Raw genomic sequence first — 25028 nt, 5'->3', positions numbered from 1 at the left:
AAAAGGCATACATAAGAATCTGGTAAGAATTAAATTATCATTTATTGTACTACCATTAATTCCCTGAAGACTTACGTCGTGGGGGTGTGAGAAATAATTTAATACTCATGGACAAAAAACAATTTTATCTCCAACTAATTAATAACTGCATATAATTTCTTTGTTATTAACAATTACAGTATTATAGTACACACAATACTCTTGCATCATTAATGTTTCTTTTTGACTGGCAGAAAAGCTAAAGGAAAATTTTTGTATAAAATAACTAAAGTCATAGAAAAAGATATTTTAGTTTCAAGATCCTTTTTTTCAAAATGTGTATCTCTCTTGATATATTTTTTTTCATTTGTCGAATGAAATACGGGTGAGAAATATTGAATGGTAGAAATCCAAAAACCAGAAAAATTGTATTGCTCTCTCAAAAATAAATGGCTTCGCCCCTTTCTTCAGGGGATTATTTGGTGTAAAAAGAACGGAATTCATCAATCGGTTAACAAATAGACAAAAATGGCCATGCTTTGAAAACAAGACTATAAAGAAATGCGTTGACTAAGAACAGGCACAGATAAAATTTCCAGACAAAGGCTATGCAGTCAAAGATTTTATTTCGTTTCAATATTGAAATGCTTGATTAAGGGATTCGAACCTTTTGCCATCTTGATGCTAATTGTTTTAAAAATTTTAAAAATATTTTCTTATATGACTCAACTAAAAATTTATTGATGTTATCTCTCGAATAAAAACATACAAGGTAAAATACTTTAAATTGCTAGTTGGTACTCGGAAACCCCTTCCCCATTTTTAGTAATTCTTATCTAGTTTAGATTTGGTTAGGTTTAATTAGGATCTCAAGGGGTCCGCAGGATGGGTTCAATTTCCCCCCAGGGCTCCCAGCAAAGGCTAAAAACTCGTTTATGATTTTAAAATAACAAAGGAGGGATATATAAATGGACTCCTTTAAGATTAGAAGGATTTTACCAAAGTTTTTAGTATGTCATTCTTCCCTTCATGTAAGATACTAATGGCGTTCATTCAAAACCAAAATTGAACATTTACATTTGTCTATTCAAGTGAGAAAAATCATTTATTAATGGGAATAATCATGACAATTCTAACGGTATGCATAACATTTTTCTACTATGAACACAAGCCGCGCAATTTAAATTTAAAAAATGTGCACATTTTTTGCATAACCTTTAAATCCATAAATTTTCCAAAATAAAGCCTTTGGATGAAAAAACTGTTTCATAGGCATAATTTGTTATAATAATCATTTTTAAATATTTGAAACATAAATGCTCCAGAACAGTTTTTCCAAATATATAAAGCATTTTTTATTTCTATGCATAATTAAGTTTAAAAAAAAACATTTCTCTTGAAACACGTTGTACAAATATTTTATATGCTACAATGTGCAGAATTTGACACACGAATTGAGGGTGAGATTCGGTTTTAAGGCTGAAAAGAAAACTACGCTGTAACAATGTATTAACACACGAGATCTTTATGGGAAAGGACAAAAGGGTAATTTTGAAATTGCAATAATAAACGCTGAATCATGTAATGTGCATGGATGTAGGGATAGGTAAATGAACAGAGAAAAAATCTTCCCCACAAAGTCATATGGGCCATAATAGATGATATACTTTTTGGGAAAGGGGTAGTAAATAATTAAAGCGACCGGTTACCCTACATAAAACTTTATATTAATGCAAAAATAAACATTCACTAATCTAAAAATTCTTCCCCCAACCCCCTTTAAAATGTATTCTAAAAATCGATTATTCAAATCAAAATAAAACGAAACACAGACTAACTTTTGGAGACAATTGTTTTAGAGGTCTTTAGAGTCATACAAATAAAGAGAAAGAATAAAAATTTAAATTTATGGAAAAAGGAACGACTTTATGTTTTTTTAAAGTTATTTATCTATTACTTTTTCCAATTTTGCTTAAATAAAGAAATAAAAGAAACAATCAAAGGAGAAATTGATAACTGTTTTTCTTTCTAATGCGCAGCTACTCTATAACTGGGTTCCAGGACAAACACAGGAGTCCCAAACGTCACACAGTACCTTCGAAGGTGCTTTGACTTTAGTGTCAGAACCTAAATTAGGACATAGTGCATTTCATTACCCTAGGTTAGGTAACTTCATTTCACTTTTCAATAAAATCTAAAATGCAGCGGTTTTTGAGAAAATTAGATTTAAAAATTTCAAGTTCAATTTTCACCCACTAGGAGTTACTGCATAATCATGACAAGAAAAGCAAAGATTATTTATTTAAAATATTGAACAACTTTGCTTTTATAAAGTCAGTCATAAAACCTCTCTATATATGATTTATTTAAGGCTGAATTTCCGTGACCTTAGCAAAGCAATTGATAAAAATGGCCATTAATTAACTCACTTCAGGAGTGGTTTTATGAAGAACTTTATAAAAGCAAAGTTGTTCAAAATTTAAATAAATAATCTTTGCTTTTCTTGTCATGATTATGCGGTAACTCCTAGTGGGTGAAAATTGAACCTGAAATTTTTAAATTTAATTTTCGGAAAAACCGCTGCATTTTAGATTTTAATGAAAAGTGAAATGAAGTTACCTAACCTAGGGTAATGAAATGCACTATGTTTAAGTTTAAGCACCTTCATTTGCACTGTGGTCAGAGTGGACAAACGCAGAAGTGTTAAAATATTAATTTATGTATGTACTATGTATTTCTATACAGGTTAGGTTAGGTTAAGATATGAATATACATATATGCCCCCCGCAGGTTAGGTTAGGTTAAGTGTCCACTCCTGCATTTGTCCACTCCGACGTTTGGGACTCCTGCGTTTGTCGTAGGACCTATAACTGTACAGATTTTAAAGAAACTAACTTTAAACTTTTAAAAGAATGGGTCATGTGGGATGGTTGCTTGCAGGGTTAGGGCCCAGAGTGGATAAGGGTTTCATAAATGTTTAATGTATCAGCTTTAAAGTAAACAAACAAAATAAAATTTAAAATAGAAATCAAATATGATGGCCAAAGGAGGGGTTGTTAAATGTAATTTGAGCGAAATATGGAGCAGTATAGCTCCCAGATTTAACAACTGAATTATAGAGTAGTATTGCTGTGAATTTGTGAATTTTAGTAAGAGGGAGGGGAGATTGATCTGGTAATAAACTTTAGTCCCCGAAGTTTTAAATTAACGTTTTATTCAACTTTGGGGACTTTTATTGATTTTGATTGGTTGGTTCATTCAGTAGTGTCCAACATTTCAGCCGCTCATTGTCATCTACGGAAGGGATAATTTTGTGTATAACCATTGGGGATGTACATTAATTTATCGGCCATTGTCTTATCCCTTTAGACCCCTGGAATTATAGAGTAGTATCACCGCAGTGAATGTGTGAATGCAACTCATCTAATTATGCACAGGCTACACAGTGTTCACACAATGCCACATATTTACTATTTTTTAAATTGAATGGTTGCATGTGTTTAATCTATATGTAAATATTATGAGGAAATTTATCTGTAAAACAATGGGACAGAGAAGGTTATAGAATAGATGATTATATCAACAAAAAAAATCTTTGCGAAATATCTCTGTCTGTCTTAAATAGAAGCTTAGCAAATTAAACAAACAAATTTATTTGTACAAATCAGCTTCCCTAGGTATAATGTTTCTATCAAACAAATAAACAATAGTCATATGAATATTAAGAATTTTGGCGGGAGTGAAAGAACACCCTAATTATGCATGAATAAAGTGTTGGGAGAACAAATGCTGATAAATGACTAAATTTGGTAGGCTGGCTGAGTTCAGGGATACAGGGATAGGATTTGGTAGGCTGGCTGAGTTCAGGGATCCAGGGATAGGATTTGGTAGGCTGGCTGAGTTCAGGGATCCAGGGATAGGATTTGCGAGGCTGGCTGAGTTCAGGGATCCAGGGATAGGATTTGGTAGGCTGGCTGAGTTCAGGGATACAGTGATAGGATTTGGTAGGCTGGCTGAGTTCAGGGATCCAGGGATAGGATTTAGTAGGCTGGCTAAGTTCAGGGATCCAGGGATAGGATTTGGTAGGCTGGCTGTGTTCAGGGATACAGTGATAGGATTTGGTAGGCTGGCTGAGTTCAGGGATACAGTGATAGGATTTGGTAGGCTGGCTGAGTTCAGGGATCCAGGGATAGGATTTGGTAGGCTGGCTGAGTTCAGGGATACAGGGATAGAATTTGGTAGGCTGGCTGAGTTCAGGGATACAGGGATAGGATTTGGTAGGCTGGCTGAGTTCAGGGATACAGGAATAAGATTTGGTAGGCTAGCTGAGTTCAGGGATACAGAGATAGGATTTGGTAGGCTGGCTGAGTTCAGGGATCCAGGGATAGGATTTGGTAGGCTGGCTGAGTTCAGGGATACAGGAATAGGATTTGGTAGGCTGGCTGAGTTCAGGGATACAGAGATAGGATTTGGTAGGCTGGCTGAGTTCAGGGATCCAGGGATAGGATTTGGTAGGCTGGCTGAGTTCAGGGATACAGAGATAGGATTTGGTAGACTGGCTGAGTTCAGGGATCCAGGAATAGGATTTGGTAGGATACATTAATCTCCAATTATATATTGGAGAAATAAAGTGTTCCAGTAATAAGAGAGGGGTAGGTTTCTGGTAGAATCTGTAAAGGTGTGTGTTTTAAGGCTTAAAAATAGTAGTAGAACGATAATATTCACTAAATATGTGTATTTCTTATTGAAAAGAACTAAAGACAACAAAAATTTTAAAAGTTAACATAAATTTTTATCGTTCTACTAATGTTTTTTACTTATAACATATAACCTTTACGGATTTTACCAGAAACCTACCCCTCTCTTTTTATTTCGTATCTGTGGGCTCCTTATGAGAAAGAGGAGGATTTTCGAAACATAATAGCATAAAACCATCATGGAAACTATGTGAACATATCCTAAGATGGAGAAATTGATAGATCAGTGGTGAGAAAGATCTTAAAAAGACAAAAAAAACTTAAATCAACTTACAAATCTAATTTTAGATTTTTATAACAATTTAATTGTGATTTTGCAAAGCTTTTGATGTTATAATAAATTAATAATATCATAACAATCACAAAAAGTGGCATTTTGCAGTCTAAAAGGTAATTTCATTGTACTAATTGAATTAAATATGAATTTTATTTTACGGGAACATGTCATAGGTCCTTTCCCTATTTTCTAAGTTTATTTTTAAAAATTATGTTATGTTTTAATAAAAACATAAAAAAGCCACCTAAAACAATCAAAATTGTATAAAAGCACTACCTCCATTCCTTAAAGTTTTTTTCCTTTCTTTTTCCAGGTAATATATTCAGGTGTATTGATTACATCAGACACTTGTCATAAAGATTAATTGAAGGACTGGTAAACTGCATTTTAAAAAGGATCAACTCATAACTATACAATTTAAAACTTTCAAACAAAGATAGTGCAATCGAATCGTTAGTAGACTACAAAATATCGTTGACCATTTAATTGAACATTCATCATACAAAAGTCCTAAATGTACAAAGTATTTATTGATACTGTTTCTAGGTCAAGCTATATCCCCTACTCTTACATGGCAATATAGTATTGTATTAAAAACGAGGGTGACAACAGTAGCGAAGCTCAAAGATCATTGATAGATATCCAGAAAAAATGAACTATAGAGCAGTTTCATGAAAAAAACATTAAACTAAAAAGTCACCAAACCTTTTAAGATTTATAACGTGAAAACTAGTAATCGATCTAGTACCTCAACAAATAAGCAAATCTAAATGAAACTTAGTGGGGATATGTAAATTGTAAACTTATTTAATATATCAGCCGTCTATCTTGAATAGGAGTAAATAAAATCATGAAAACTTAAATATCTAGGAATCGAACTAGCACCGCAACCAATAGACAAATCTCTTTAAAACTTAATAAAAGTATGCAGAATATTAATATTTAATCCCTGAAAATTTCAGCCGTCTACCTTGAATAGGAGTTGAGATATTCATAAATACTTAAAAATGTAGGAATCGATCTAGCACCCCAATTAATTGACGAATCTTCATGAAACTTTGTGAAAATATGTGGAATGTCAACATATTTAATCCCTGAAAATTTCAGGTTTCTACCTTAAAAAGGGGCCGAGAAAATCACGTTTCCCCCACTCTGTCTCTGACAGACGGACGGGCGGACATTTCGAATTATAGAGTAGCTTCGCTACTAATAATTATGAAATGTGAGAAAGAATGTGATGTTGATCAAAAATTGCTAAAATGCCTACTTGAATATAAAACAGTATATGAGAACTACTGGGTATATCTAAAATGAAATCAGAAAAGGCAAATATTATTATTATATTTCTACCTACGCTAGTTAACTACACAGTGCAGCTACTCTATAAATAATAGGGAGGGAGGGAACATTGGACTGGAAATTACTATGGTAAAAAAAGTTTCATATACACTTGATCTTATTAGTTGGCTCAAAACTTTGGGTTGTTTTAATTGAATAGCTCAAATCTTTTCTTTATACTAGAATATTTCCAATAAAATATCGTTTTTTCTTGTTTCTTTGTGTATTTTAGAGATTGAAAAACACAAATTACTCTTAATCAAAGGGCTTACTACTTAAAAAAAACCTTCTTTAATTTGATTTAACAAAAAAAAATAATTTTATGACATACTGTTTTGTTTCAATTGGTGGAAAAAGTAAGAAAATAAGATTTTTCTCTCCAAAAATAACTCTTATATTTAAGAGAAACAGTTTGTTGAACTAGAGTTTTTCCTCAGATGAAATATCACTCCCTAAAATGCATTACAATAGCATGGAGGTATAGGGCAATAGCGCTAAAACAAGTTCAAAATCCCTTTCATTTCCCTCAATTTTTAAACCTACATAGGGCGTATTTAATACTTTGGGGAAAGATTGATTTATTGTCCATTGTCTAGTCCCTACATTCATGAACAATTGCAATTTGATTTTAAAATTACAAGTACTCATACTCGTGTACCCGAAGGCTTTTTAACATGGGTCTTAAGGGATAAGACAATGGACGATAAATTGATATACATCCACAATTATAAAAAAAAACTAGCGGATGCGCCCCAAGCATCTAGGGGCTCTATATTCAAAGGGATATGGAAGGGCAAAAAATAGCCTTAAACCACCTCAGGACCTTTAAGAAGCTTCACTGTAAAGGAGAACCACATCAGTACAGTAGTTAGCGAGATCCTTTGCTACAGACAGAAAAAAGCTTACAACTTTATATAAAAGGATAAGATTACCCTTTCTATAGATTAAAATCATAGGTCGAAAAGTTTGGACACTACTAGATTGGAACTAAAGTACCCAAAGTTTTTAGCCAATAAGATAACGTGGTTATAAAAATTTAGGTACTAGTGTAATTTACAGGCAATGTCTCCTCCTTTCCTGATTATCAAGAAGAAAAAAAGAGCAAGAACGATTCCGTCCAATATTAGCGAAGCTGTTAGAAAGCAAAAATAAAAAGAAAAAGAGAAAATAAGAGAGAGAGAGAAAGACAGAAACGGGGGGGAGGGGGTTGTGTTAAGTTTAAAATTAGAGAGAGAACCGAATTGAGAGCACCATTACAGGCAGAAGGGGGGCCGGGGGGGGGGGGGGGGGCGTTATGTTTAAAATTAGAGAGAGAACCAGATTGAGAGCACCATTACAGACAGAAGGGAAGCCGGGGGGGGGGGGGAGTGTTAAGTTTAAAATTAGAGAGAGAACCAGATTGAGAGCACCATTACAGACAGAAGGACAGACACACTATCTCAAAGAGAAAAACTTCTCTGTTAAAAAGTCAATATTTTTATTTACTGATGGCTTTTTAATAACTTATTTTAAAGCTAAAGTAATCATTATGATAAAGTAAATAATCCAATGTCTTATCCCTAAAGATCACCTAAAACTATACATTTATAGAGCAGTCTTTTAAATCTCTACTATAAACCTTTACCACCCCTTCATTATCCAACCCCCGCTTTTGCACTTGTATCATACCTCAGGGATAGGTTAATTGCAAAAAAAAATATTTTTTTTTTTTTGGGGGGGGGGAGTGTAGAAATAACAATCTAATTTTGCTGAAACTATAATAACGTATCTTGTTCTCATAAATTAAGTAAAAAAAATGACAAATCGACCGATGGACATGCACATTTGTCGTCCAGTTATCTATCCCTCTACGGGGAGAACAAACGGACGGTTATCGGCAATTTTGATTCAAGCATTTTTTTTTCTGTTGGTAAAACCAATCTTGGTCCATTTTTTTCGACCGTCCCATATGGAATTTACTATATTTTTTGACATTTGAAAAATATTTTTAGCTTTAGGTAAATTAAAGGATGTATTAATAGTTATTTCTCACATCGTATTATAAACAGCTTTCCGCGGGTATAGAATGTACAATTATAAGATTAAAACCAGTTTTTTTAGCCCCGAGGTGCCGACGGCACGGGCTTAAAAAACTGGTTTTACTCTTATGATTGTACATTTTTATATTCGTAGAAAGCTGGATATAATACGATGCTAGACATAGTTTTTTCGTATGGATGAGAACCGGTTCCTATCCACCGGATTCGAATGAATACGAGAATAGTTATTTCTCGCATCGTATTATAAACGGCTTTCCGCGGATATAGAAAGTACAATTATGAGATTAAAACTAGTTTTTTTAAACCCGAGGTGCCGGAGGCACCGGCTAAAAAACTGGTTTTAATCTTATGATCGTTCATTTCTATATTCGTAGAAAGCTGGATGTAATACGATGCTAGACATAGTTTTTTCGTATGGATGAGAACCGGTTCCTATCCACCGGATTCGAATGAATACGAGAAAGTTTTTTACTTCCATTGATCTTAACATATTTAAATATAAAAATATTTATGTGTTATCTCATTAAAACCTTAATTATCCTTTATTTTATCTAGATTAGTTTGTACAAACTAGCAAAGACAAATGACAATCATAATTGGGGGTGAACATCAACTTATCGTCCATTGTCTTATCCCTAAAGATCCCTGTAGGATTAAAGGCCTATGAATAAGTACAAATATTTAAAGTTTTTGTTTGGCCACCAGTTTTTTCTGTTCTTTCTGGAAATAGCCCTTTCAATTACATTTGCCTGCATTTTCTGTGCATGTATGTGTTTGTGTGTGTGTGTGTGTGAGAGTGTGTGTTTTGTGTGTATATAAGTTTCATTGTAAAATGCCTTAAAGCCAAAGATATTTTAGGTGTATCTATAAGTCTTTCGTATTAGAAATAGCCTTAAAATTATAATATAAAGTTTTAAGCCATTAAGAATAGATGATTCTATCATATATTTTTGATATAAGAGAAAATATTTTGGTCATGAATAAAATAATCAAGAAAAAAGGAAAGTTTGAAACCAGTAGAACAATTCTATACATACTCCTATATGTTACTGTTTAGGTTAAAGTTAATGAATGATTTTGGACATTTACAAAAGAAGAAAAAAAGATTGAAACCAGTAAAACAATTCTATAACTGTTAACAAAAACAGCTGCTTTTAACAAAAACCGACAAAGTTTGAAACCAGTAGCACAATTATATTCTACACTGACCTTAGGTTGCTGTTCTGGCGAGTAAGGTGAATATTGGTTGATGGCGGTCAAATGGCCCAGAGATTTTGACTTCTTCTTCAAGGATAACATGGAATGTTTCTGGAACATGATTGCCCTAAACAAGAAATGTATAAGTTATTCGTTTGCTTAACAACTTTGGGAACTTTTATTGAATTTGATTGGTTGATTCATTAAGTTGAATGTCCAAATGTTTCAACCACTAATTGTAATCTATGATGGGGTAATTTTGTATATCAATATTGGGGATATACATCAATTTAACGGCCATTATCTTATCCCTACAGATCCCTTATAAGTACAGATGTATAATCCTGACAACTACCTGCCCCAAGTGCAGAGACCCTTTTCTTCTGCTAGCAAATTGCTTATTGTTCTTTTATATGGTTTTGGCTGTGTTAATATTTTCGGCGCAACGTTATCAGCTGATTTAAAGATATGTCATTTTATATAAAAGAAACGGCTAGCCAGTCATGTAAATGAAACAATTGGATCTGATAACTAGTGTTTTGGGAGAAGAAAGGATTGTAGATTACATCCTTTTCTGCATATATTTATAATCGTTTTTGGCATGACCTAGGAATTACGCAACCTTTACATTTGTATTGACCAATGCATTGCCACCCTACTATACAATGCCAACATCTCTAGCATGTCACGTGATATGAAACAAACTTGCACCTGACCACTGACAGGCGGATTATATTTAGCGCTAATGCCGCGCTAATAATTGTTGAGTATGACCGAGCACAGATTAAAACCCACGATGCTTTGCTAAAAAGTTCAGTATAGTTCCCTTTAAGCGTCTATGGACTAAAAATACCCCATCCCTTATGTTTGAAAAAAAAATGAAAATAAGGGGGGTGGGTATTTTTCGTTTGTAGGTTAGTTTATATTAGGTCCTGATAACTTGTAGGGTCAGGGAACAAAAGATATAAGCTCCAAAGGGTTAGAGCTCCCCCTCAAAAGTAAGCATAAAAATAATAATAATTTTCTTTAAATTCATTTTTAAAATATGTTTTTATCAAACTACTTGTGGGGGGGGGGGTAGATATACCACACTTTTCTGGGATCTTGCTGAGTCAAATATCAACTGTTGGGAATATCAAAGGATGACTCCATGCAAAATTTGAGCCGGATCCGGCCAAAACCGGCCGTGAATTTTATGAAAAACCGGTTTTTTCCGGTTTTTAAGGGGTATCTGTAAATCGATTCAGCTGGAGCAAAACCGGTTGGACGTACAAAAAATTTTAATTCACATGAAATTTATCCAATGCAATTGCCTACAAAAATGTACTTCATCATCAACTTGATTGGACAACTCTTTCCCCTCCTAAGTGTCCATTAAAACCTCGGAAACGGCAAAAATCGCCAAAAATCACGCCTTCGGCGGCGAATAACGGCTAAACGGTCAGCCGGAGGCAAATGAAACATAAATAAAGAAATGTCCGCCTCAAAAAGTTGTTCAACATCAAAGAGATGCTTGAAGTCTCTAAAACGACTCCTTCCCCTCCTTCAAGGGGAAAAACTGAAAAAAACGTGATTTTCAAAAGTATGCCCACTTCGTGGGTGTGGGGGGAACTGAACCCGTCACCCCAGGGTCACCAAATATAAAGTCTAGGCGGCCCACAATGCTAAATTTTCACCAAGTGAAAGTCTTGTGTCAATATCTCTTATGAGAAAAAAGTTATTAATTAATTAAAATTTCAAATTGTGATTTTTTGATGGATTTCTTTGATGAAATGACAGGCTGGTCAATTTTTAGGCCATTTTTTTGCAGTTTTTGGGCTGTCACGTCCAAACGGTTTGATATAATCTCACGGGACCTTTTGCCCAACCTAAGTCTGGTTATTTGTGAGGTCTAGGAAAAAAAATCAGACTTATGCAAAAGATTATAATTATAATCTTTACACAGAAAAATGGCACGAGGTGAGGGTTTGAGGGGGCAAAATGAGCCAACCAGTGATTTTTGACGGCGCACAGCGATAGTATGCTTCATCCAATCCGGGATTTTTTTTTCTTAGACCTCACAAATAACCAGACTTAGGTCGGGCAAAAAGTCCCGTGAGATTATCTCAAACCGTTTGAGCGTGACGGCCCAAAAACCGCAAAAAATGGCCTAAAAATTGACCAGCCTGTCATTTCATCAAAGAAATCCATCAAAAAATCACAATTTGAAATTTTAATTAATTAATAACTTTTTTCTCATAAGATATAATGACACAAGACTTTCACTTGGTGAAAATTCAGCATTGTGGGCCGCCTAGACTTTATATTTGGTGACCCTGGGGTGACGGGTTCAGTTCCCCCCACACCCACGAAGTGGGCATACTTTTGAAAATCACGTTTTTTCAGTTTTTCCCCTTGAAGGAGGGGAAGGAGTCGTTTTAGAGACTTCAAGCATCTCTTTGATGTTGAACAACTTTTTGAGGCGGACATTTCTTTATATATGTTTCATTCGCCTCCGGCTGACCGTTTAGCCGTTATTCCTCGCCGAAGGCGTGATTTTTGGCGATTTTTGCCGTTTCCGAGGTTTTAATGGACATTTAGGAGGGGAAAGAGTTGTCCAATCAAGTTGATGATGAAGTACATTTTTGTAGGCAATTGCATTGGCTAAATTTCATATGAAGTAAAATTTTTTGTACCTCCAACCGGTTTTGCTCCAGCTGAATCGATTTACAGATACCCCTTAAAAACCGGAAAAAACCGGAAAAAACCGGTTTTTCATAAAATTCACGGCCGGTTTTGGCCGGATCCGGCTCAAATTTTGCATGGAGTCATCCTTTGATATTCCCAACAGTTGATACTTGACTCAGCAAGATCCCAGAAAAGTGTGGTATATCTAGGGGGGGGGGGGGGGATAAGTGCCACAGTGACAAATATAAGGTCAATACCAAAAAAGTTCTGGGCGTTTTTTTCGACCAGTCATGTTGCATTTTTGTGTGTAAGTATACATTTGAAAGAAACTAAAAAAATAGATTTCTAAATTAGGGTTAATCTGTCTGTCTTACAGTATCCTGTGTTTAGGCAGTTTTGTAACATATCTACATATAATTTTTTTATAGACTTTTAAATCTATATTCTAGTTATTAAGTTTTGACACTCAAATGTTAATGTCCCTTTGTCTTACCGTTTCAAAACCTTACCTTTATAGATGTTATCATACTTTTCAGCTTAATTTTTTGATAGGGTAATTCATAAGAGGATTAGGCATAAGCATAATACGTTTTTTATTGTAGTAGGATTCAATAATAGGCGTCCTGTATATTTACAATTTAAGCTTTGTTTCTTTAATATCAAAATATTTGTTAATATTAGGTCATTCTTCGCTTTTAAGAATGTTGTCATCCTTGTTTTTAAACATTTTACCTTCATTAAGCTTTCCTAGATTTGCCTAGTTAAGCTTTTCTTTTGATTTCTTGTATTAGTAACTAGTATCGTCTTCGCTACGCTACTCATGGGTCAGCTTGGTGTTGTTTTCGTTCTTGTTGTACTAGTCGCTGCAGTGTTGGTCGTGGGTCAAGCAAAGCCAATCACACCGCGCTGCTTTACGCTTCATTCTGAAAGAAAAAGATACCTATTTATTATTATTTTTTGAAAATTTTCTTTGAGTGACATTCTGTCGGTCATTCCTAAACATTTTGGGAAAATTAGAACCATGTAAAAAAGTACATACAAGTAATATTTTGCATAGAGAGAGAGAGAGGACAATGGACTGTTTATTACACTAGTCCCCAAAGTTTTATATTAATGTTTTCTTATTCGTTGGCTTAACAACTTTGTGGAGTATAGTGACTTTTGATTGGTTGTTTCTTTAACTTGAGTGTTCAAAAGTTTAAACCACTAATTTGGATTTTGGCAATTTTGTGTATCACCATTGAGGATGTATGTCAATTTATCGGCAATTGTCTTATCCCTTTAAATCCCTGAATAGTTTGGCAGGTAATGTCAACAAATCATGAATAAAGATATTTCGGCTCGTTGAAATTTCCTTAAATTAGTAAATGGTGTATTTTTAATTCTAAAATCCCTTCATATATAAGGTAAGTTAGATTATAACATTTTATTAATTAGTTCTTTTTAACTAGATTGTAATATTATAATATTTACAAAAATTTGTTTTTTTTTTCAAACTATACTTTATTTTTAAAAATCATTAATCTTTTTGTAAATCGCTATATGTGCTATTTTAAATATACTTTTATGTGTATTATAAAGTAGTGTTGTTGGTTAGTAAAGAAATCTGGTTTTGTTGCTCTATGATAGGTTGGTAGATTTACCCATCACCCCCCCCCCCCCTTACACACCCACAACACACTCAAAAATTTACCACTATAGTGTATTTGGGTTTGGGTAGGTATTTCAGTGTGTGTGTGTGTGTGTGTGTATGTGTGTGCGTGTTATGTCCAGTATATAGATAGTTATGTCCAACTCTCTCTTTACTACAGCCGTTTCTAAGATTTTTAATTACATAAAATCACATTAGAATATTGACTATCATAGTATCGCAACTCTACTGTAATATCAATGATAGAAATAGTTTAGAAACCTTCTAACCACCTGAATTTTTATCTATCTATCTTCTACCCCTCTCCCCCTTCTCTTTTCAACTTCTTATAATTCTTGTAGAGCTAAAGGGATAGGACAATAGAAGATTTTTCTCTCTCTTTCAACATATTGCTGAGTGTTTTCGTGTTTTCATTAAAGCACCGAATTTTTGAGAGAAAACAACACAATGACTCTTCTAACCTTTACTTAACCTAACCTAAATTAAGCATTGAAATTCATTTATTTAATAAAAAATGTCTTTTGTGGTTCAATATGAGGAAAGTCACATATTGCTGCTTTTTCAGTCACATGTCGCTGATGTTAAGATTTGTCGACATAACTTTGCCCATAAACAGGCCTTACTCAATTTTATCACTATACATGTTGCTTAATTAGAGCTTGCAGACAAAGGTCGTGAAATCAGTTTCTCTTTATCCATGAGAAATATGCACTTTCTCCCTTTCTACTTCTCTACTTTACATGTGTGTGTGTGTGTGTGTGTGTGTGTGTGTGTGTGTGTGTGTGTGTGTGTGTGTGAGTGTGTGTGTGTGTGTGTTTCTCTTAAAGCCGTAATAAATATATATATGTATATGCAATTAGAAAGAAGAATAACTAACTGTTCTGAAAATATCTTTAATATTCATATAATATCTCAATATAAAAAGCAAAAACAAGGAATATTATGTCCATAAGTTGCTCATAAACAAACTAAAATGGTCGTTTTGATTAAATTTTTCTGAAAGATTATTTTATTTAAAGAAAAACTATTTTGAATATTACTTTTCCAATAGTAAAATACATCCTTATTAAAATAATTTTTTTTTATATTATACAATCTATTTTTATGCTAAAGATGTTAAAGATATCAGAAAGAGAAAAGGGACAATGAGCTGTTTATTACAATAGTCCCCAAAGTTTTATAATAACGTTTTCTTATTCGTTGGCTTAATAACATTGGGGACTTAGGTGAATTTTATTGGTTGGTTAATTAAGTTGAGCGTTACAACCACTAATTGTAATCTTCAGAAGGGGTAATTTTGTGTATTATCAATGTACATTGGTAATTTCCTATCTTAGATAAAGTGGGATTAGTAATTATGGACGTACAGACAGACGTTTAGACATGCTCCAGTTGTAGAGCAGGAACCTAAATCTATGTCTTCTCTGCTTTAATATTTTCATTCGATTATTGTATGAAGTTTTTCAAAGGCCAATAAGATTATTTCATTTAATAAAGGATTTTTTTTCAATAATCTTAATTGAAAAATTTATAAACTGAAAAGAATTATTTATAAGCAGGGAGGGAGAGGACATTAGACTGTAATTTTTACTGGTCTCCAAAATTTAAAAACACAATCTTTCATTCGATAGCTTAAATTTTCTGGGGAGTTTCATTGGATCTTAATTGTATTGTACAGACTTTTTTTTACCAATGATTTAATCTATGGAAGATTTTTTCAAATTGTTGCAACTTATCTATAATAAAAAGTAGTTTGATGTCTGACCGTCCCTTAAGATCTCGGTAACCACTGAACCGGTCGGATTCTACTCTTCAGGGTATATACCTATTGGTCCTGTGGTGGTTTTAAGTTATTCTTTTGGGGGTGGGATATCCCCCCCCTCAAAAAAAAAAGTTCTGGGGAAACTACTTCACATAAAATGGCAGCACCAGAACTACTTAAGTTGAAGAAAAAAAATGTTAAACTACCTCTTGGGGCGAAGTCGCTAGTTTATAATAAATTATAATATTGAAATATCCAATATAGTAATTAAAATATTAAGAAACAAAGCAGGTTATGCAAAACTTTACATTTTTAGTAGAGGAGCTACTCTTTAACTAGGAAAATATGTCTTAAATAATCATTAAAGGCCTTTAATTTTGAGATGTTAGAGTAACTAATAATTAGACAAAAATGCCCTAAGATTTCTAGATATATTATTACTGTACAACACTTTATTGTTTATTAATAATAAAAGATTCATTAAGCTTCTTATAGCTAAGCTACTTGTGAATATAATTTTTCTTGTTGAGTTTAAGAAAGGTATAATTTATTATTATTTTTTGGCAACACAAATTATAAATATTATTTTCTGACGTAATATGCAATGCAAAAAAAAAGGACAAGGATATATCACCAAAGATGAAATTATTTGCCTCAAAATGTCTTTATTATACTATACTCAATATTCAGTAGCAATTACAACAGGCTCTATAACTCAATTTGTCCGTCTGTCCGGGTAGGTATGGTTTTATGCTATTTTTCTGCCCTTCCATATTCATTAGATATAGAGCCCCTAGATACTAGGGGCGCAGCTGCTAGTATGATAAAAAGTAACAATGCTAGTATAGTAGAACCAATACAAAGTAAAAAGCATTAAGACAAACAAGCTAATTCTTAAATATCATTGTTGATTAGCAAGGATACAGATATATGTCAATGTAAGATAAATAGAGCTTTCCCCCAGAATATTATTCCCCGTATCATAAAAAAATGTCCTGTTATAGAAGTGCAGAAAAACGTCAACACTTCCCTCCAATAAAAGACAAAGTTCAATTAAATTCATTAACTATCCCTAACTTTTTCCTATCCCTGGCTACAACCCTTTCATCCCTCCAATAATTATGAGTTACCAAAGGTTGAGTTTAACACCTTTGGGTGGAGGGTTGATTGACTGTTCTATCCTTAAATCCTGGCTCTAGTTGTGCGAATTTGAGGATTGCAGTTTGGCTATGCAAGAATCTGTTATCATTGTTGCTAATCATCGTGGCAAAAATATCAACATCCAAACATTTGCAACAAGGGTTTCAGGTTTCAGATTAAACTAGTCAAGCTGCGACTATCAAGGTCCCATAGAATAAACATGTAAAGAGTAGAAGTGACCTCCCTCTAAAAATTTATTACTTTGAGAACTTAGGTAAAGAGTATAACTAATGTTTATTTGAGATTAAACTAGTAAAGCTGCGATTATCAAGGTCCCATAGAATAAATATGTAAAGAGTATAAGTGTCCTACTTTTATAAGTTTATTACTTTGAGAACTTAGGTAAAGAGTATACCTAATATTTGTTTAAAATTAAACTAGTCAAGTTGCGACTATCAAGGTCCCATAGAATAAACATATAAAGAGTAGGAGTTCCTTTTTATGAGCTATATTTCTTTGAGAAATTAGGTAGAGTGCAACAACTGTTTGTTTGAGATTAAACTAGTCAAGATGCTACCTACATTGTCCCATAGAATAAATATGTAAAGAGTAGAAGTGTCCTACTTTTATGAGTTTATTACTTTGAGAACTTAAGTAAAGAGTATACCTAATATTTGATTAAAATTAAACTAGTCAAGTTGCGACTATCATTGTCCAATAGAATAAACATATAAAGAGTAGAGTTCCTTACTTTTAAGAGCTAAAATTCTTTGAGAACTAAGGAAAAGAGTGTAAATTTGGTTTCTTTAATATCAAACTACTCAAGTAGCAACTATCAGGGTTCCAAAGAATAAACATGGAAAGAGTAGGAGTTCATTTCTTTGAGAGCTATATTTCTTTGAAAGCTAAATTAAAGAGTGTAACTTTAGTTTGTTTAAAATTAAACTATTCTAGCTACTAACTTCAATGTCCAAAAGAATAATCATGTAAAGAGTGTACCTAACCTAGTCAATTAGCGACGACCAGGGTCCCAAAGAATAAATAAGTAAAAGTTAGGAGTCTTTCCTTCAATAAGCAATATCTCGTTGAGAAAGGAGGTAAAGAGTTGAACTAATGTTTCCATAAGATTTAAGAATTTTATGCCTCTTTCAACAATGCCTCTGATTTTGCCAAATCCAAGGAAGATTGAAGAACCATTGTGCGTGGCCTATGTTCTAACAAGTACTAAAAAGCAATGATGATGACTTTAAAAATTAAATCCTGTAATGACAATATTAAATTAAAAGTACGCAGTCCTATCTATTCTTTTGGGGATTTTAAGTTAAGAAAAAATGTGCAGGAGATAAGTGGTGGGTAATTTCTCCTCTTATCCTCAATCCTCCATGGAGTGCAACCAATTATGACAAGATTGCAGTGCTCGCATATTCACTTAGTCAGGAATCATAAATGAATGCAGTTTTTGCAATCACGGCTTTTAGAATCTGCATATTAGTGTACAATAATATGCTAATACTAGCGGCTACGCCCCTAGAGGCCTCTAGTGGCACTTTAAATGTTTGTTTTAATTATTTCATGTCTATATTTCGTTAAAGTCTCTACGAAAAAGCAAGAATATTATAAAAAAAAAATATTTTTTTGTGTGATTTCCCTTGGGAGGGTGGTGGTACCATTCCCCGATATAGTTAAAAACCATCCAGGGACCTATGAGAAGCTACCCTGTAAAGGAGAACCTGATCGATTCAACGGTTAGCGCGATTATTCGGTACAAACATACAAACACACAAACAGACAAATAAACATCCTGTTACTATATTATAAGGATGTACAAAAAGCATAATCTTTTTTTCTCCATTCTTTTCGCTTATTTTGGTTTTAATTTCAAACAACTTCACTTCTAATGTAAGTAATCGTCCTTGTTTTTTTCTTCTTCTGTGTATATTACCTAACCTTATATTCCTGATTTGCATCTCAACCTCCCCCCCCCACACACACACACCCCGCTGGGGCAAGCATGGGAACTTTTATGGAGGAGGGTGTTTTTTTTTTCGTTCAAGGGGGGTAAATTTAAAGCGAGTGTGAAACATTCAAGAAAAATAATTATTTTTGGAGAGAAAGGGGGGTGGGGTATTTGTTATTTTCTACCCCCTTCTCACCACTCTGGGGCGTATAACATGCCCTTCGTAATCCAAAAAGGGGAATGCTTATGCAAAGAAAATAATATAAAGCTATACATAAACGCTGTTGGTAGTTATTGGGATGATATGTACACTCCCAATTATAATAAACAAAATTACCCCCTTTGAAGGTTAACATTACTGCTTTGAAACTTTGGACACTGATAGTTTAAATCAACCAATCATGATCTAATTAAAGTAATCAAAAGGGGTAGTTTCACGAAATGCATTTGAAATTAATTTAGTGAACCGCATATTTTTTCCTGGTTAATAGGTTAAACTACATTTATATGGCATATATTTGAAAGAATTTCAATTTTCTACCACGTAGTTTTTAAAATATCAAGACTTGAAAATCATCTTTTTAAATTGCATATATCACAAAAAGACGATTTTCAAGTCTTGATATTTTCAAAACTACGTGGTAGAAAATTGAAATTCTTTCAAATATATGCCATATAAATATAGTTTAACCCATTAACTAGCAAAAAATATGCGGTTCACTAAATTCAGTTAAAATGCATTTCGTGAAACTACCCCTTTAAATCAAAGTATAAGAGAGAGAGTTTATAAAACTTTGGGTACCAGTGTAATTTACAATCCCTCCATCCCTAAGGCTGAAACTGAAACAGCTACCTAAGGCAGATTTTATGACAAACAAAGCTTACAATCTAAGATGGTCCTATCACTGAAACCCTTGAAAATTATCCTTATAATAAAGTAACACAATGTTTGTCTGTCTGTACCGAAGGATCTCGGTAACCGCTGAACCGATCAGGTTCTCCTTAACAGGGTATCTTCTCATAAGTCCCGGGAAGGTTCATAACTATTTTGGGGGAGGGTACCACCACCCTATAAAAAGAGAAATAACAAATAAATCGAGAAAAAAAATTTAATATTTGAGAGACTTGATCGCAACATAAAGAGGTATCGTAGAGACTTGAACAAAAAAAAACATTTAAAGTGCCACTACGGCCTCTAGGGGCGTGGCCGCTAGTTAATTTCATATACTGCCACTTAGCCAAGGATAAAAACATAGGCCTCGAATTTCAGGGAGGGAGGAGACAATGAACTGTAAACTAAACTGGTACCCAAACATTTTTAACCACGTTATTATATTCTTAGCCTCAAAACTTTGGGTACTTTAGTAAAATTTTTATTGGATGGTTCCAAAGCAGTAGAGGCTAAACTTTTCTATCAATAATTTTTAATCTACAGAAGGGGTAATTTTGTGTGTCATAATTGGGGATGTAAATCAATTTATAGCTATTGTCCTATCCCTTTAGATCCCTGATAAAACATACCCATTAATAGCAAGAATATTTTATCTTTCATCGTCCTATCCCCCCTCTCTGTGATATAAGGTTTGTTTATTAAACTATATGTTTTTATGATGAAGGAAGCAATTTAAAGTTTAAGGATTATTAACAGCGAAGCTTTTATACATATAGGTTGTCTTTGTCCGTCTGCCTGTAACGTATAGCTGTGTGAAAATTAGCAATATCATAATCGCACAAAAAAAAGTACAAATCTTATGTAAAGATTACTTCAGCAATAAGGTATAATTTTTGGAAAATTGACAATACTTGATATTTAGCAATTAGAATATTTCTTCCTAGACATGGATCTCAAGGGATAAGACAAATAGATTTTAAATTGATGTACATCCCCAATATTAAAGTAAAACACTAGAGGAAGAAAAGGTTAAATGACTGTATCTCCCCATCGCATCAACCTTGTGCAACCTTTCTATTGGGTCATTGAAAATCAACCAATGGTATCGCTTATATTAACACAGCCAAGTAGCAGAAAATAGTTTAAAAGCAGGCGAAAGAGGTCTTTGAAAAAGGAAGGGAGGTAGTTATCTGTATATACATCTATACTATAGATCTGTTTGCCCAATGATAATAAACAAAATTATTCTTTCTGGAGATTAAAATTATTGGTTGAAAAGTTTGGACGCTCCTAGTTTGCAACCAACCAATCAAAATGAAATAAAAGTTCAAAACTTTGAGCCAACAGAAAAATCAACGTGGTTATAAAAAAAAACTTTGGGAATTTGTGTAATCTAGAGTCTAATGACCCCTCCCTCCTTTAAACTTTTAAGTTTTCCTTGAATTAAATTTTACAGTTTAATTTAGCGATTTATTCTCTTGTATCATATTTCACTCTTTTATTACATTAAACACACTTATCAGAAACTTTTCTATATTAGTCAATTAAGGCATGATAGAACGTTATATCTATTTCAACCCATATATGATGATTTCTACAAAAAGAAAAGGATTAGGTAATTATGAAACCATAGCATCATAGTGATACTTAATTTGAGAAATGGTAATTCTTTAGATGATTGGACACAATGTTGATAGCATGGCATATCAATAAATGAAAGGAAAGTACGTCCTGCGAATTAACCGCCTTGAATTTGAAGGACTTTTAGGACAGAATTTTAGTTTGTTCGTTTTAGCTTTTGTTGAGCTTTGCTTTTATGGTTGTTATTATTCTTGTGTTCTTAAATATGATTTTAGTAAAACGTATAATGTATGTATGTATACTAGTGTGGTATCCGCCGAGGATCAATGGCAGACACCGGAGTTCAATTAGATTACGGCAGTGTGACAGACGTGGACACCTTACTATAGAGAAGCTACGCTTCTCTAGCTTTCACTAGATAATGATCAACATCTACTTTCAGTTGTCACTTTATTGAAGGGTTAAGAGATACTGAAGTTATATACAACAAACAATAATTACATGGATAGGAATAAATAATCATAACATAAAAGCATAAATAATACATATACAATGGTCAGTTTGGGCAATAATGATTCCCCCATCCCTGGAAAGGGTGGGGGAGAATTAAGAATACAGTTAACCATAATAAACATGACAGATTCAAATCATTAATTCTAAGCGTAGGGAGGGGGTCACTAGACCCCTTCCCCAGGACTCGGGGGAGGGCCATTGACCCTCCACCGAACCCCAGATCAGGGGTGCCATAGACATGGCTCACGGTTGCCGAATACCACAACTCTCCCCTCGGAAGGCTGGGAGATGGTTTCCCTACCAGACTTCCGACAGTGGTTGAGGCCTTCGGCCCGCTCCTTAGGGCTAAAATATATACAAACGATAATGATTCAATGGAATCCTAGTGGTGAGTATCTTCTTAGGGTTGATGGGCTCCCAATGTGGGATAGAAGGCAGAGGCTGACTTGGGTTGGATACGTTGGTCAGCGCCGGCAGGTATCAGGTTTGGTGGTGGCACATTTGTGGCTGGAACGGTCAGCAGTGGGACCTGCGGGTTGATGTTGGCAGCGGCTGGGGCACTGGCTGCCAGGTTGATTGTCTGAGCAGCGGCCTGTCCTCCTGAGGGGCCGCGGGGTCTGCCAGAGGGCGGTCCTGGCCTACCTGGGCGGTCATGCCCGCTGTCCGTTGATTTCATAGACACCATTTCCTCGGCTGCTTCCCTGCCGATGGGAATGGCATCCCAGTCCACTGAAAAGTCCCGGGACTTGGCATGGTTGAGCCTGGCTCTAGCCATCGCCTTCTTATACAAGGCTGGGTGGTACAGGAACAGTTGTGATATCGCATTCAGGGCTGCCCGGACTCCTCCTTGTGCTGCTGCCAGAGAAATGATGGTTAGGTCCCCCAGCAGTTTGAGGATCAGCAGCAGCAAGCACAGGATGGCGGCGCCATCTCCCCACTCGTGGATGGCTTGTCTAAATCCTGCCCAGACATCCAGGGCTGCCTCTCCTTCCTCCGCCAGTCGGTCAATGTTGTAGGACACTATCCCATGGTCTCCTGTGGCCGAACAGCTGCCTTGCTGAACGCAGGAGCCATAGGATAGGCCGGTCAGCATGGCACTCTTGTATGCTGGGAACGCCAGCAGTTGTTGCCAGTCGTTCAACTCAGCCTGTGAATACAAACCACCTGAACTGAAGTCATCTAAGGGGTCTGTCAACAACTGCTTAGGCGTATCCAGCGGGGGTGGCCTCTTCTTGGGAGCAGGGGTTAACTCTATCCAGCCTTCCTCCGCGTGCACAGTCAGGGGGTAGGTGGAGGAACAGGGAATCTTGGTGGCATGCTCACTGTATACCCGCGTCACAGCGTCTACAAAACCTGTGGGCTCCACTGGCACTTTGTCCCAACACTCCTTGTGTTCGCGGACAACATACTTGTGCCTTTGGCAGGTCAGCTGCAGCAGGATGTCTCCCCTCAGTACCGAGAACGTGCTCCCCTGGACACGCACCGGGTGGGCCGGATCTAGTTGCTGGAGCTTCCAGCAGTTGGCCGCTACTTCTTCTGCTGCAGTGCTTCTCATGCGTGTTTCCAGGGTAAATCCAATATAACCTGCATGGATCTGTGCTTGAAGGGGAACGTCAACATCCCTGGCCGACACTCGGGGCAGCGCAGCCGCGGCTGGGTCAGCTGCCACAAACAACGCTGGATGGTTGGTGGCATGGGCCTCGAAGTCGCAGTTCACAATTGAGGTGGGGCTGGTCATGTTGATGAAAAACTGGGCCTGATGGTCAACCAGATATGCATCCCTCACCAGGCTGGGCTGGAGGCTGCGGATCAGCCTCAAGGGGCAATCTCTTCCCAGGTGGTCCCACACGTAGGTTGCTTCCCCAGTTATGCAGGACAGCTCAGAATGGGGACAATCGAGGGTCAGGTGGTCAGACTGGGACTCCACCCGTCCATCCTCTACCACATAGGTCTCCTCCTTGACCAGCAGCCGCCGCTCCTGGAGCACTAATTCATTGCGGTAGAGCTGGCCCTCAAAGTGGACGTCCTCCCCCTCGCAACCCACCCCCTCGGGGCTGTTGACGAGTGCCCCCACCATATCAATGGTGAAGAACAGGGGGTGGTTCAGCTGGAACGTCAGTGGCTGGGTCTTGCCTGGCAACGTGTATACTCGGTTCCTGGCCAGGTCTCGGCACGCTTCTGGGTCTATCTTGGTTGGCCTCATGAGGGTGGGGACCGAGGTCACCTTAAGGTGACCCCATACCCCACACCTGAATGTCCACTGGGACACGGTGAGCTGACAGCTGAACCCAGTGGTTTCCCTCACCTTGACTTGCTGCAGGACGTGGATGTCATGGCCCAGGGGCACCTCCTGGTGTAGGGGCTCCGTGTCACACATCTTTTCTTTATTGTAAGACGTGACATGGGTGGGGTTGGCACAGTCCCACCCCACCAGGACGTAGCTGGTTGTAGGCCACACGGCTGCCAGCAGGAGGCCCCACAGGACCATCCACCAATGGGAGAGGCTTCCAGGTAACCATCTTCCTCGTGCACGCGGCTGGGGATCTCCGGCTCTGGTCACGGCTGCTTCTTGGGGCTGGACACGGCTGGGCTGCTCCTGGCTAGACACAAATTTCCATTGAGCGTTATCTGTATGCGGCCGAGGCACCCCGATACCCTCCCCAATGACAGACTGGCAAGCGACTGGCACTTGCCTGGGTGTCGGCTCCCCTAGCCCTAAGTGCTCCCTTCCCTGGTCCAAGGCATGCCCAGTGGCATGGGGCTGAAGTGCATGTGGCACAGGCTCGCCCTTACTCAATGCCCTCCCCTGCCCTAGGAACTCAGGTGCATGTGGCACAGGCAAGTCCTTATTTTCCCAATTTTCAATCTCCCCAGCCTCAAGTGCAGGGGGCACAGGCAAGGCTGGGTGTTTACAAGGTTTTGGATTCAATACATTTAACAAATTCAACTTATCCTGATGGTGAGCCGCTGGGTTCCCTTGGCTGGTAGAGGGCTCTGGATGGCATGTAGCTGGACTCTCCCTGCAGGCTGGTGGCGCTGGCTGGCATGTAGCTGGGCTCTCCCTGCAGGCTGGTGGCGCTGGCTGGCTGGGGGTGACGGGTGTCACCCCTTCCTCTGGGACCGCTGGCTCGTTCCAGGACTCAGGTCTCTCGGTGGCGGCGACGGTTGTCGCCCCAGACATCAGGTTGGAGGCTGGCTCGTTCCAGGATCCAGGTATCTCGGTGGCGGCGACGGTTGTCGCCCCAGGCACACGGTGGGAGGCGCTGGATAGCACCCCC

General features: G+C 36.6%; 1 protein-coding gene across 2 annotated transcripts in view; it reads right to left on the bottom strand.

Annotated features, from left to right (window-relative positions):
• The window catches only part of LOC145304705 (uncharacterized), a 133882-nt gene that overhangs the window by 54928 nt on the left and 53926 nt on the right, over positions 1-25028 (bottom strand). For both annotated transcript variants that reach the window (XM_080146646.1, XM_080146647.1), the window contains exons 2-3: positions 12987-13177; positions 9600-9714 (exon numbers count right to left, since the gene is read on the bottom strand). In XM_080146646.1, the coding sequence (XP_080002772.1) occupies positions 9600-9707 (108 nt within the window). In that variant the 5' untranslated portion in view covers positions 9708-9714; positions 12987-13177. The remainder of the gene's footprint in view (positions 1-9599; positions 9715-12986; positions 13178-25028) is intronic.

Source organism: Acartia tonsa, chromosome 13 (genome assembly GCF_053477335.1).
Source record: "Acartia tonsa isolate MP-2025a chromosome 13, ASM5347733v1, whole genome shotgun sequence".
NCBI classification, from domain to species: domain Eukaryota; kingdom Metazoa; phylum Arthropoda; class Copepoda; order Calanoida; family Acartiidae; genus Acartia; species Acartia tonsa.
The sequence above is the reverse complement of the archived record's forward strand: the minus strand, read 5'-3'. Positions and strand labels throughout refer to the sequence as shown.